Source organism: Lagenorhynchus albirostris, chromosome 9 (assembly GCF_949774975.1).
Source record: "Lagenorhynchus albirostris chromosome 9, mLagAlb1.1, whole genome shotgun sequence".
NCBI classification, from domain to species: Eukaryota; Metazoa; Chordata; class Mammalia; order Artiodactyla; family Delphinidae; genus Lagenorhynchus; species Lagenorhynchus albirostris.
Genome location: NC_083103.1, coordinates 38,338,502 through 38,351,988, shown reverse-complemented (window position 1 = coordinate 38,351,988; position 13,487 = coordinate 38,338,502). Strand labels below are relative to the sequence as shown.

Below are 13,487 nucleotides of genomic sequence, written 5' to 3'. Positions count from 1 at the left end.
AGGTGCCCTGGGCTTCCCCAGGGGCTGGTGTCTGACTCCTCCCCTGCCCCACCTGCTGCCACTCACCATTAAGGCGTAGGTAAGGCCCAGGCCCACCAGGCCAGCAGAGAGCTCCCTGTGCAGGGAGTTGGAGATGGAGGTCACGGCCGCGATGAGGACCACACATGCACCAATGTACTCCTGCAGAGGGAGTGGAGCTGGCCTGGACCCTCAGGGGTTGAAGGCACAGCACCCCTACCCCTCACTCCCTTCAGGGCACACAGCAGCTCAGCCGAGACTCAACCCCAGCCCCGCAACACATCATCAGACACACAGGAGGCTGTGAAGGCTGGAGCCCCAGTAGACAACGTATGCACACAGCTCTGCTCCCCCCACCCCCAAGGCCAGCACGCATGCCTCACCAGCTGGCCCACACCTGTCATATGACCCACTTCAGACACACCTGTCACAGCTAAACACACAACTGTTCTCGCTCTTGGCACACACCTCAGACACACAAGCCTCCAGGCAGTGATATAAGGAAGGGAGGGCTCAGGTCAGACACGGGGAGGACCAGCAGAGTTGGGAGAAGCAGGAGGGCTCGATACCCACCCCGAATGCACACCAGGCCGGTATCCGTCCTCTCTTCCCACCCTCCGGTCCCTGTTTGGCCCTTGCTCTGGCTGCACAGCCCTATGAAAACCCCCTGTCCCGGGGGTGCGGGGAGCTGGGGGCCACTTGCCATGCGAACTTCGAGCCACCTGTTGGCGGCCGTCAGGAAGAGGGAGGCGATGTTGTTGGAGTCCGTGTATTCAAGGAGCTTCTGCTGGAACCGGGCCTCGTACCTGGGGGGAGGATGGGGAGGGTGAGGGGGAATAACCTTGGTCCGTGTAGCCCCCGGGACTTTCCTCACCTGCAGAGGGGGCTGCCTGGGCCTCAGCAGCCCCCAGACATGCCACCTCTGCCACCTTATGGATGCCACTCCTTCCTGGAACTCCTTCCCAGCTCCCTCCTGCTTATTCAAACCTGTCAAAGGTGCCAACTCCTTCAAATGCTTGTTTTCACCCCAAGACCTGTTCTCCTCTGCAGGGCTTCCCTGTTACAATAAAGCCCACCTCCACCCACCCAGGCGCTCAGGCTGGAAACCCAGGAATCATCGGGATTCACATCTAATCCCTCAGTCCTCTTATTTATTTCTCCAAAATAGCCCTGGCCTCTGCCTGCCTCTGGCCTGCTTCCTGCCCACTGCAAACTCACTTGGACTATTGTATCAGCTTCCTGATAGGTCTACCTGCTATCTCCCTTCAGTCTACCCTCCACACAGCAGCCAGCATAATCTTTCTAAGTCATAAATTGCATCCTATCTCTCCCCTGCTAAGAATATGAATGACTTTTTGGATAAAGAACCACCTCCTTGCCAGAAGCCTGTGTGAGCCAGCTCCTGCCAACCTCACCCACCTCCTTCCATGCCACAAATTCCCTTGCTCACTGTGTTGCAGACACAGAAATTACAGTAAAGTAATTTATTACTTTACTTGCCTTTTTCAGTTTTGTGACCATGCCAAGTTCTTCCCCACCCCAGGACCTTTGAACATGCTGTTCCCTCTGCCTGGAAGGCTTTCTCCTCTGCTCTTCCCAAGGCTGACTCCTCTCCACTTTCAGGCTTTACCTTAAGTGGCACCTCCTCAGAGTGGCCTTTCCTGGCCTCTTTTTCTCCATCTCTGCAGCCTGTTTATTTCATAACCTCTGCTCATATGTTAATTTCTCTAGCTGTTTAGTGTCCATCTCCCTCACTAGACTGTAAACTCCATGAGGATGGAGACCATGTTTGTTTTGGTCACTAATGTATCCCCAGCACCTGGCACTGTCAATAAATATCTGTCAAACGAATGAACCTTCCCTGACCCTCTAAGATAGATGGGACCTCTCTGTACCAGGAACTCTGGAGGCTTCTTTCCTGCCCTCGTGCCCTCATCACGTTCTCCCTTGGGTTACTTTGTAGGGATCTGCCTCTTCTCTCTGACAAGCCTGGGCTCCTGGCGTCGCTCTCCTTGGCCACCCCTTCAGACTTTGCGCCAGGCCTAGAGGAGGGGGCAGGTGTACTTGTTTGATGGTGAATGCAAGAATGAATGAAAGCTGTCTCAGCATATGCTCTCAGGGAAACAACTGAGGGGACTCAGAAGAACTCAAGATGGATCTCGTGGGCATTTGCTTTTCACTCCCAGAAGCTGTTTCTTCTGCTTCGATTTTTTCTGGGTGGAGGGCCTGCGTCTGAATCATGTGTCTGAGGAGAGCAAAGCAAGTCTCTGAGTTGTGAGAGGGTGTCATCGCCCAGCCGCAGGGTCGATGTGTGTGTGTGGGTGATGTGTCTGAGGGGAGTGTGAAACCATTGGTCTGAGGGTCTGTGTGAGTAAGTGGGTGTTGTAGATGTGTATGTATGTGTGAGTGCATGTGAGTGACTGGGGAGTCTGAGGGGTGTGTGACTGGCCTGAGGGGTGGGTGTGCATGAGAGTGTGTGTGAGATGGGAGCTTCTGTGGTAGGTGTATGACAGTATAAGGAATGTGGGAAGAGCCCCAGCTTGGGGGCCATGTGGACCCCGGTTGGAGTCTGAGCATTCTTACTTACAGGCTGTGCCTCAGGACCAAGGCTCAGTCTCCTCACCAGTAAAATGGGGATAGTAATAGTTCCTACGTGGACTGAAACCACCATTCAGTGTTGGGCACCCTTGAAACTTTTCTTGGGAAAAAGCAGGGCCTCCAGAAAAACCCAAAAGGTCAGCCAGGCCTGGGTTCCCAGCCCAGCACCAGCTCTCACTGTCTGTGTGACCTTGGATACTCAGCCTCAGCTGTACAGCGTGGCTTCTCCTACCTATGTCATGAGGCTCTTACGAGGATTAAATGTAATAACCCACACACATACCTGGCACGTGGGAAGTGTACAACCAATAAATGCTAGGTAGCTCTCAGCAGGACAGGTCTCTGGGCAAAAAGCCAATGAATTCAACACATTCAGGGATGATGTAAAAAGTCCTTCACTCAAATTTAAAACTCATTGACCGTGTCAGTGCAGGGTGTGGGAGGCCTCCCAGGCAGCAGTTTCTCTGGCTAACCGCTGGCTTGGTCTGAGGCTGGTTGCAGGATGTGGGCATACACTCAGATCCTACTGAAGGGTCTGGCCCACTCTAGGAAAGTCGCACTCTCTCTGCCCCAGGCCCTGCCCAAAGGCCTCCAGGATATCAATTCTAAGAGGAGCATCACCGAAACTTAGAGTAGAGGTTGGCCCAGGAGTGTTGAGGGGTCTGGAAGGGGAAGGAACTGGGGAGTTCAGGCTTGAGAAGAGGAGGAGGCTGGAAGGAAACCCTGGAGTCATGCCAGGCTCCAGGGAGCTTCTGTGGGGAAGACAGCACAGGCTTGCACAGTGGCAGGGGATGTCCAGGGAGCAGAGCCAAGGCCATGGCAGAGCTCTGCTTTGCTTTGCTTTACTAGGACAAGACCTCCCATCGGCCCCAGATGCCCCAGAGAGTGAACTGGGGCTGCGGTGCTGTGCCAGGAGCCTGGGCACCTCTCCCAGGGCAGCAGCTAGACTTTGGGGGTTGGAGGGAGGAGATGCAGGCAAGCCTCCTCAAACCCTGTCAGCTGGCCCTTGAGCCCTAGGGTTACTGGACACAAGGCTGGTGTCACATGGTTACTGTCATGCCCCGCACAGCTGTGCCATCCTAAAAATAACCTAGAATCATTCTCTGGGTGAGGCTTAGAGACCAGAGCCCCAGTATCTGGGTCAGGGGTCTCTGGCCTGTCTATCTGGAGGAGAGATGCCCTAATACTTCAGACAGAGACTGAGGTGGGGAGCAACAGCCCCCTCCACTCCCAAGGCAGCCTCAGATGCTTCTGTCAAGCCCAATATCACAACTCAGAGTGGCAAGAGGATGGTGGGAGTTTTGGAGGAACTGAAACTGAAGTTTTGGGAGAGTTCCTCCAGCCTGGTGAAGTCTTATCTCCTCTTTGAGTCCTAGCACTAATGACACCTCCTCAATGAAGCCTTCCATGACTGCCTCCCTTCTACGTTCCCAGAGCCTGTGTCCCCCTTTCTTTCAGAGTACTTGTCACATGGGTTTGCCCTGGCCTGCTCAAAGCCTGGACTGTAAATGCTTCCAGGGCAGGGGCTCATCTGACTCATTTTTGTCTTTTTAGTGCCTGGTGTGGGGCTTGGTGAACACTCAGTAAATGTTTGTTGAATGAACAAGCAGGTTCAAATCTGTACTTTGTGGGACCTTACAGAGAGCCTCAGTTTCCTTATCTGAGAACTGGGAATAATCAAGCTTTCCGTTTCAGATTGCGGTGCAGAATGAATGAGACTGGCATGTAAAGGACTCAGCATAGTGTTTGGCTCACAGGAGAGTCTCAATGAAAGATGGCCTCAGGGCTGGCCCACACCATGTAAGGGCCTTTCCAGCATTGATTTGTGAGGAATTGTCCCAGCCTTTTCTCTTTTCATGTTTTGCCTTAGTTCACAGAGGCCATGGGCTTGGCTCTAGGCCTGAGATTCTCCTCTCTGGATCATGCCGCTAGAGCCCACTAGACCTGACACCTTGGGTGGACTGGCCTTGGGGACTGATGAGGGGGTGGGAGACATGTGTCCTGGGCTTTCCTAAGCAGAGCCCTGAGAATTGAATCTCATGACCTGTGACCCTGGCTCCATCCCCACCCCCCTAACCCCCCCAGGGTGAATCTGGTACCTGAAGGCCCGGATGGTGGTGAGACCTTCCACGGTTTCAGCAAAGTGCGAGAGCAGCGGGAGCTGGGTGGTGTCGTCCAGCTGCTGCAGGTCCCTGTGCAGGGGAGCAGAGCCGAATGGTTAAGAGGGCAGCTCAGGGCTCAGCTTGGGTCTGAATCCTAGCTCCACCTCCTACTACAGGGCGGGCAAATAGCTTCACCACTCTAGGCCTCAGTTTCTCGCCTGTAAAGAGGGGAGACAAGGGTGCCACCCCATCAAGCAGTCGTGAGGACTGGATGAGCTCGTTTATGTAGATACTTAAGCAGAGCATGCTGAACGGTTACTGTTATCCTGGGCATCGTCCACCTCACGTCTGCATCTATCTATTTGCTTTGCCGCACCGCCTCACTCTGCAGCAGTGTTAGTTCCCTTTCACAGGCGAACAACTTGAACAGCTAGTCAAAGGAACAGAAAGACCAAACTCCACGCTTTCAGTCCCCTCCCCGATAACCACCACAGGATTTGGATTTAAAGAACTCCTGGAGAGGGTAAGGCCAGTGGTTTCCATGGCAACAGAATTATTCCTGCTCCCCACAACTGCACCTTGACAAGTGTATTAGTGCCAAGGGGGTCAGCTTGGGAATGCAGGAAGCAGCTTTCCTGGACAAACTGTCCCCAGGGCCAGAGTGGGTGCCAGGGGAACAGGGTGGTTTCTCTGGCAGAAGAAATGAACCTTGTAGATCAGCTTGTACGGTGTTTCAAAAGCCACTGTGATTTTGTGAATATCAGTGCACTATGTTCCATGTGGGTACCAGGGCATTCTGGATCATCCAGGCAAAAAGCCGTTTACACCAATCGTGATCCTTGTGGGCAGGGTAATTGTGGCCAAAATGTATCTAAATTTAATTATTATTATCATAGCCAATCAGTATTTTGACTCATTTCTAACAAACTCTGTGGACTTGAGAGAGGTACTTAACCTTTCTGACCACAACTCCTAGTAAGAAACACATTTTGTATCACGAATCAGTACACACACACCCCCATACATGACCAAAACAAAGGTTTCATCAAGCAAAGCTTACTGTTACTATGTGAATACAGTCTCATATTTTCTATTCTATTTCATTAAAAAAGTTACGGGTTGTGATCTATGATACCGATTTCATGACCCACTGATAGGTTGTGATTGGCAGTTTGAGACATACTGGCCTAAAGATTCTTAAAAATTGTCCCTACACATCTTTGAATCTATGAGCTTAACAGAATCACTCCCAGAAAGAACTTCCAAGAGAACATTCTTAGACAATTTTGAGTAGGAAAGAGTCATGCGTGGCTCCAAGGCTCATGAAGGCGAATGTGATCAACGCGAAAGGCCGTGAGAGGCTCCCTCGAGTCCAGGCTTCTAGCCACGCTCTGAATCCACGTGGGTTGGGAGGTCTGGTTGCCATAAGACCCCTCACATCAGGTGCCCTCTCATTTTATGCATCAGCCATCAGCCTGGACACTGGAATCATACAACCCTCCCGGGAAGCACTTTGGCAAAACGAACGAAGGGCGTAATCACGTGCCTACACCCCGACCTAGCAATCCCAGTCCTGAGCATATCGCCCAAGGAAACAGTTCAAATAGTAACTGCAGTGTGTGCGTGCTGACAGATGGTTATATTAGGGTAGTGGAATATGAATACTTCAATTTTCCATTGTTTTGGGGGACACGACTCTACTGTTTCTACGATGGTGATTCTAATAACAGTGCTGAAGTGCCTGTTGCAAAGAACTTCCCATCCCTCACCCCCTGGCAAGTGCTGCCATCACCTGGATGCCACCCGGAAGTACTTCTGGATGAAGTAGCACACGACAGCCAGGGGCAGGAGGGCCACGAGGAACACAGGTGTGACATAGGAGATGACGGCCAGAGCTGAGACACAGAGCAGGGTGGAGCGGCTCAGGCACTCCAGCGTGGACGGGATGTGCTGCAGGAGGGTAGGGTGAGAAAGGGAGGTGAGTGTTGGTATTTGATCGCCTTCAGTGTGTTACCTGGAGTCATATTTTGCTCTCTTCCTTTATTACGGGTGCATGTCTTAGCCCTGCAGCTACGCTGTAGGCTCCCTGAGAACAGGAATTAGAGCTTTGTTTTTCACCATCTAGTATGATGGCAAATAAAGAACACAGGCTAAATGAAAATGAATATTCTCCACAAAATCAGTCACCTTGCAACCTTATTGTGAGCCAGAGTGGGCTTGGATGGAAGCCAAAGGGATGTGGTTTCCTTCAGCCTTATTAGGAGGGTCTCCCAGGGGAGGCCCCAGGTCCTGAGGCAGCATTATAATCAGATGGGGGCCACTGGGTTCCTACCCCAAGGCTCTGATCTGGGGAAGCCAGTGCCAGACAGGAAAAGCTCCTGGGGGCCTGGCCTCTCTGAACTGTGGAAATGCGTCGCCTTCCTGTGTACCTGGTCGATGGTGTTACAATCGGATGAGAACCTGTTCAGGATGCTTCCAAGGGGTGTGGTCTCGAAAAACCTAAGAGGTAACCAGAGGAGCAGTTACTCATATGTTTACTGATTTCCTTCCTGTTTACTGAAGGAGGACAGTTATTTCTTTCGTTTCAATGTCTATGGGGTCATCCCCAGGTCTGCTTTCCCAGGGGCATGGGCCTTTGCAGGTCTATAGACATCTGGCCTGTGTCACTGAGAATTTGGGTGGCCACCCAAAGGAGTTGCTGGCCCCTCCCCAGCCTCTCTGACCCTACAGCCCACGTGTGACCTCTGCCACCGTTCTCAGCTTATCGCTCTGCCCAACACACTCAGGACTCCCTCTGTGTCCTCCTAGGGACACAGAGTTCTCTCCAGAGGGACAACTCTCCCAGGGTGGGGAGGGGACAGGGCCCCGGGGCAGCTTGTTGGCCGGCTGACCCTGCAAGGCCACTCCAGCTGTCAGCACTCCGGCTGTGACCCAGAACCGGCACAACCCCAACAAGAGGATTTCAGAACCACAGATCTGGACAAATAGAGGGTAAGTAAACCTGGAGGCCGTGTCTGTGGGCCACAGAGTGCTCACAAGGCTGAAAAGTAAAAAGTGCAGATGGTGAGGTCTGGCATTGAGGAGGGGCCAGATAAGCTGTTTGCCTACTGTATTTGTAAACCGAGTTAGCCAGCCAATTGGGCTGTGACAGCTTTAAACCTCTTTCACACCAAGCAGCCTTTGGGGGTTTTATCCATCCCATTACGGAGGATGAGAACAGCTTCCCTGTGTGTCCCTGGGGTCAGAACCTGCAGAATGGCTGTGGGCGGAGAGAGAGGCAGGGGAGGTGAGAGCTGAACCGTGGGTGGTACCTGACTAGGGAGGGGAAACTAACATTTACGCAGAGCCTGCAGACACTCGCTGTGAAGGGCTGTGGTGACAATTAGATGAGTTAACCATGTAAGATTCCTAGCACCATGTCTGGCTGAGTACATGCCAGTTTCCCTCTGCTTTCTGCACCGAGGAGGGCACTTTTCTCACATCATCTCCTTGAGTCACCCCCAGAAGCCTGCGACAGAGATCGTATATCCCCATTTTATTGATGGGAGACCTGAGGCCCAGAGAACAATGACTTGCCCATAGCCCAGCACAGCCAGGGGAGAGGCCTACCTCATGGGAGCCAGGATGATCTGGTTTAGCAGGCTACAGTGCAACCTCTTGGCCACCTTCAGCCCTGTCCACTCCACTGTGATGGATGTGACAAGGCACAGCACGATGCCCAGACTGCAGAGCACTGTGAACACCATGGCGTAGACGGTCTGGTCGAGGGAGCACTCCTGGGCCTGGCAGAGAATGAGGCAGGGTCCTGCAGGGGGCGGGGGGTGTCCATGCTCAGCCCTCCCCCCACCCCAGCCCCGGCACTGGGGCTGCTGGCCACACCTGGCTGAGGGAGCAGTTCCTGGACATGGGGCTCAGGATCAGGGCGCTGTCAGTCCACTTGGCCAGCCAGTAGTCAATGGCCACCAAGACCATGTGCTTGAGCAGCTGGGAGAAGACGAGCAGTGAGAGAAGCAGGATGCCGGCCGAGGACAGGTACTTGGTGCAGGCCCGCCACGGGATCTTGGCGCGCTGGTGCAGCACCGACGACAAGTTGTCCTCCTCCTCACTCTCGGCCGCCTCCTCTGCAGGCCGCAAGAACCCTCCCTGTGGCTTCACATTGCACACCCCTCTGAGGGGAACCAGGGGGGTGTGTCAGCCCCACTTACAGATGGAAAGACTGAGGCACACAGATGGGATAGGATTTCATCAGAGGCACACTATCTCCCCACTCCCAGAACCCCAAACCTTAGTCTCCTCATGGTTGATCAGACCTCAGGCCATGATTTCACTCCAGTCCCACTGTCTGTACCTTCCTCTTCTTCCTCATCCTGCAGGAGGCCATCTCTCGAGGACATGGCCCGGGGCAGGCCCTGGGGTGGCTCTGCGGCTTTTCGCTCCACAATGGTCTCCTGAAAGACAGATGGGTCTGGCCGACGTCCTTGGGGTGTGCAGAGGGGAAAAGGGAGGGTAGGGGGGCAACCACCCCCAGTGATGTCCAGTGTCAGTTTCCAGGTTGCCGCTGCCTGGAGGACGGTCCAGATGGACACGTTTGCCTGCCAGAATTTCTTCCTTCCCCTTCATCAGCTACCAGCACCCCTATATCCCTGTAGGAGGCCACCTCTCCCCTATTCTTAGTCTCTGTGACAGGGGGCTGATCATTCTCCCTTGCTCCTGGGGTGTGCACGTGACCCGGGACTGGTCAATCTTCACATTCCACATCCCTGACCACAGTGATTTGTTTGGAGTGGGCACATGACCAAATCGGACCCATAAGAGTCAGCCCTGGGACTTTGCTAAACTGTCATGAAAGAGGCACTTTCCTTCTGGCAGAGCTGTTGACCTGGGAGAATGGAAACCTGAGATTGCCAATGGCCCTCATTGTTATATGAGAATGAAGCCAATGTGAGGTGAGTAGAGCCAAGGGATGGTGAGAAATAGATTCCTGATGATATTGCTTGACTACCTGGATCTAGCTCCACCTGAAGCTATGGCATTGACTTTCCAGTTTCTTGAGCCACTAAATCCTTAACTACCCACCCTTTTTATTCCTTTGCTTAGCCAGTTTGCATTGGTTATCTGAAGCTTTGTAACTGAATGGTACCTGACTATCTCAGGATAAGCGGAAGTCATCCTCCCGACCCTGCCTTGGGTAGCTGGCGCAGGTACTGGCTCTCTAGTGGGAGCAAGTTCATGCCCAGCTCCCACATCTCTCCTTTGTGTGTGTGGGGGGGGAGGGGGGGCTTCCTGGGGCCAATGAGGGCAGGAAGACCTTTATGAGTTCAGGTTCTAGCAAAACCTTCCCCTCAGGGGGTGGCTGACTGACCCCCAAAATACACCCACCTTCTCCAGCTCTTGGTCCTGCCGGTTCATGAGGGTCTTCCAGTGCTCAAAGAGCTGGCACTCAGACCTCTGGAAGTCCTTGAGCGTGCCCTCTCTCTGGATGGTGCCATCCTTCATGGCGATGATCTGGAAAGACAGAAACAAACCTGGCGGGGGGCTGGCTGGGGAGGAAGGGAGGAGGCCACAGCCCTGCCTGACCGAGAGCTCTAAGATGGATGTACACAGAGCACCTATCTCTTCCCCACCACAAACGGCCTCCAGCTTGCCCACTGCCCTCAGCAACACACTCCAGGATTTAGAGTGTGGTACTTCTGGGCGGGGGGGGGGGGCGGGTATTCTCAATGGTTGCCCCGTGGTTGATAGAAGGGTTTGCAGAGCAAATTAGAGCATCCTGGTCAAGCTGTCTGGGTATCCCCAAGGACTCCAGCAGTGAGAGCTGTTTCCATACACTGAAAGGGCTAATAGCACGTTACCCTTAGCTCCTCCTCATGGCAGGTCTGATACGTTCCACCCGTGTTTGGCAAAGCACCTGTTGGTCTAAGGGTGTGTGGCCTCTTTGAAATCAATAAAACTTCTTTTATTTGAAACATTCAATGTTTTATACTCATGTAGACCCATCAGTAATTCAGAAACCCATCCTGCTCCTCTCACCCCCACCCACCCCATGCTGGGGTTCAGGGACGGATGCCCAGGAGTCCTGTTCACTGACACCTTGAGGAACCAGGCACCTCCGTGTCTGCCTTCTTTGGACTAAAGATTGTCCTGAATTGTCTCACCAGAATCACCACAAAAACTCAGACACAAACCTGTACCTGCTTTAATAGCTTTTTTTTTTTTTTTTTTTTTGCGGTACGCGGGCCTCTCACTGTTGTGGCCCCTCCCGTTGCGGAGCACAGGCTTCGGACGCGCAGGCTCAGCGGCCGTGGCTCACGGGCCCAGCCGCTCCGCGGCATGTGGGATCTTCCCGGACCGGGGCACGAACCCGTGTCCCCTGCATCGGCAGGCGGACTCAACCACTGCGCCACCAGGGAAGCCCTTTAATAGCTTTTTAAAGAAATCTAATTTTTTTTTCTTTTTTCTGCTTTAATATCTTTTTGTGAAGATCTGGATCTTTTTTTTTTTTTCCACAGTAGAGGGAAGATCTTACCACATGTAGAAGGAAGACTTATTTGGGGGGAATTAGCAGGGCCAATTAACACAGACCTGAAGCTTAGGAAGGACCTCAATTTCCCCGGACAAATTTATGTAGGATTCAGGCAAGACCCAGATTTCACAAGTCACATGATTTCCATCTTAAAAATTAAATGCTTTCCAATTATTTGAAAAGTAACTATTGTCTTCATGTTGAGGAATATGGGAATTTAACTGATGTGGGATTTCACAAAATTGCATTCTACTGGTAATATTGAAGTTTCTATTACCACTGCCGTTGTTTGTTTCCATATTTTCCATTGGATCCTAACTTGAATCTGATGCACTAGTGGGCAGGAAGATGGCTCTCCCCTCCAAATGGGCACTCCCCAAGGCTGGGGGGGGGTGAGTCATCAAACTGGGCAGGAAACAGAGGTAAGAACTGAGTGTCTGCTTCTTTTTGAGACTTCTTTGTGCCAGCCTTGTGTGTACCCACATGGGGCCCGTGTCAGGATATGGATGTCTGCAGCTCTAGGTGATACCAAACCCTTGGGCTATGCAGGGTCTCCCTGATTGGCCCAGCCTGTGTGAAGCCATCCATTGCTGATCTCTTCTGCTTTGTGGCCCTCAGCAGTTGCTACTGAGACATCTGATTGACTCCTTTGAAGATGTCCGACTGCCTCTCCCGCCTCAGCCCTCCACAGCTTGACCCCCTTGCGGCCCCTCACCCAGTCTGCATGCGGCAGGTACTGTAGCTTGTGCGTAACTAGGACCACCGTCCGCTTATCATCTCGGAGCAGCTCAAGGATCCCAGCCTGCATCAGGTGGTCACTCAGATGGACATCCAGAGCTGAGAAGGGGTCATCCTAGGCAGAAGGGAGAAGGTAGGGACACACGTGGGAAGAGGGGATAACAGTGAGCGTAAAAACCACCAGAGTTACACCAGCTCTGTTTTAGGGACTGACACGAACCCAGCCCACTGTGTGGTCCTGGACAGTGCAACCAACCTTTCTGGGCCTCAGTTGCCTCGTCTTGAAATGGGGCTATCACCTTTGCCTCTCAAACAGATCTAATCACAAGCATTTCCTGACTCCTGAACCTCCACTGACTCCCTATAGTTTATTAAGTCTGAATTCCTTAGCACACTAATCCAGGCCCTTTATTTACCACCTGCTCAGTCTTCCTTTCCAGTCTCACTTCTCATCTGTCTTGTGCAAGCTCCCTATGCTCCAGGTTTCCAGGGAATTTGCCATTCCAGGCCTTTGCCCAAGCTGTTTCCTCTGCCTGGAGTGCTGATCTGCCTCTTGTCTGTCTGGTGAACTGTTATTCATAGTAATAGTGGAGGGTGGAGAATAAAGCTGGGGTCAGAGACCTGAGGTTCCTTCTTCTAACCGTCTGTCCAAATGGGCTTCCTCTTTCCTTCTGTTTAATTGACTCACTCTTCAAGACCCTCCTCTAGGAAGCCCTCCCTGATTACTCTAGCCCTCACAGTTGTCTCCCTGGACACAGTCTGTGTCACACAGTTTGGCTTTCAAGTGGGCTGTGGCTCTTAAGTGTGGGTAAGCTCTGTCTCCCTAATCAGACTCTCAACCTTTGAGGCCAAGGGCTGGGTCTTAGAATTCTTCAGTATCAACTAAGGTACCTCACTCAGAACTTGGCATGAAGTAGGGCAGGTATAGATAAGTTTTATCTCATGTTTGATTACTAGTGGTTAACTGGAGTGCTGTGTTGAGAAGGATTCTGAGGCCAAGTTAAGTTTCCATGGGAAAGAAAGCTGTGATCAATTAGCAATGTCTGCTCTGGGCATGAGATGTGAAGTGGTAACTCACCTTCCATGTATTTGCCATTTTTATAGTCGGGCTAAATAAATGTTAATAGGTTGGGGCTGTCCTACAGGGAGGAGGCCTATAATTACTACTCGCCTCCCCTCATGGCTACTGCAGAGCCCAGTGTGAAATCCACATGGGTCAATTGGACTAACCGTGCCTCAGTTTCTCCATCAATAAGATGGGTAGGTAATATCTCTGGCAGGAGAGGATTGCTCCTGGAGGGGGAGGCTGTTGGGTGATGGTGTGTGTGGGACTGTCTATCTGTGTAGGCAATGAGCCAAGGTGGCAGCCAGACACGAGGGCCCCAAGGAGGTACCAGCTGGTGCACTCACCAAGAAGACGACGTTAGTGTGCTGGTAGAGGGCTCGGGCCACGCTGATGCGCTGGCGCTGACCACCGGACAGGTTGATGCCCTGCCGCCAAAGGGGAG

The 13,487-nt window shown here is 52.5% G+C and overlaps 1 protein-coding gene across 9 annotated transcripts in view; it reads right to left on the bottom strand.

The window, feature by feature from the left end:
• Nucleotides 1–13,487, bottom strand: part of ABCC8 (ATP binding cassette subfamily C member 8) — a 76,259-nt gene that overhangs the window by 4,696 nt on the left and 58,076 nt on the right. For 6 of the 9 annotated variants that reach the window (XM_060159577.1, XM_060159581.1, XM_060159578.1 and 3 more), the window contains 11 exons: nucleotides 13,390–13,470; nucleotides 11,957–12,094; nucleotides 10,098–10,223; nucleotides 9,067–9,166; nucleotides 8,598–8,839; nucleotides 8,328–8,500; nucleotides 7,148–7,217; nucleotides 6,511–6,668; nucleotides 4,716–4,808; nucleotides 722–824; nucleotides 67–180 (listed from right to left, as the gene is read on the bottom strand). In XM_060159577.1, the coding sequence (XP_060015560.1) occupies nucleotides 67–180; nucleotides 722–824; nucleotides 4,716–4,808; nucleotides 6,511–6,668; nucleotides 7,148–7,217; nucleotides 8,328–8,500; nucleotides 8,598–8,839; nucleotides 9,067–9,166; nucleotides 10,098–10,223; nucleotides 11,957–12,094; nucleotides 13,390–13,470 (1,398 nt within the window). Of the gene's footprint in view, nucleotides 1–66; nucleotides 181–717; nucleotides 825–4,715; nucleotides 4,809–6,510; nucleotides 6,669–7,147; nucleotides 7,218–8,327; nucleotides 8,501–8,597; nucleotides 8,840–9,066; nucleotides 9,167–10,097; nucleotides 10,224–11,956; nucleotides 12,095–13,389; nucleotides 13,471–13,487 lie in introns of all 9 variants that reach the window. The other 3 variants (XM_060159579.1, XM_060159580.1, XM_060159585.1) reach the window with 2 other exon arrangements.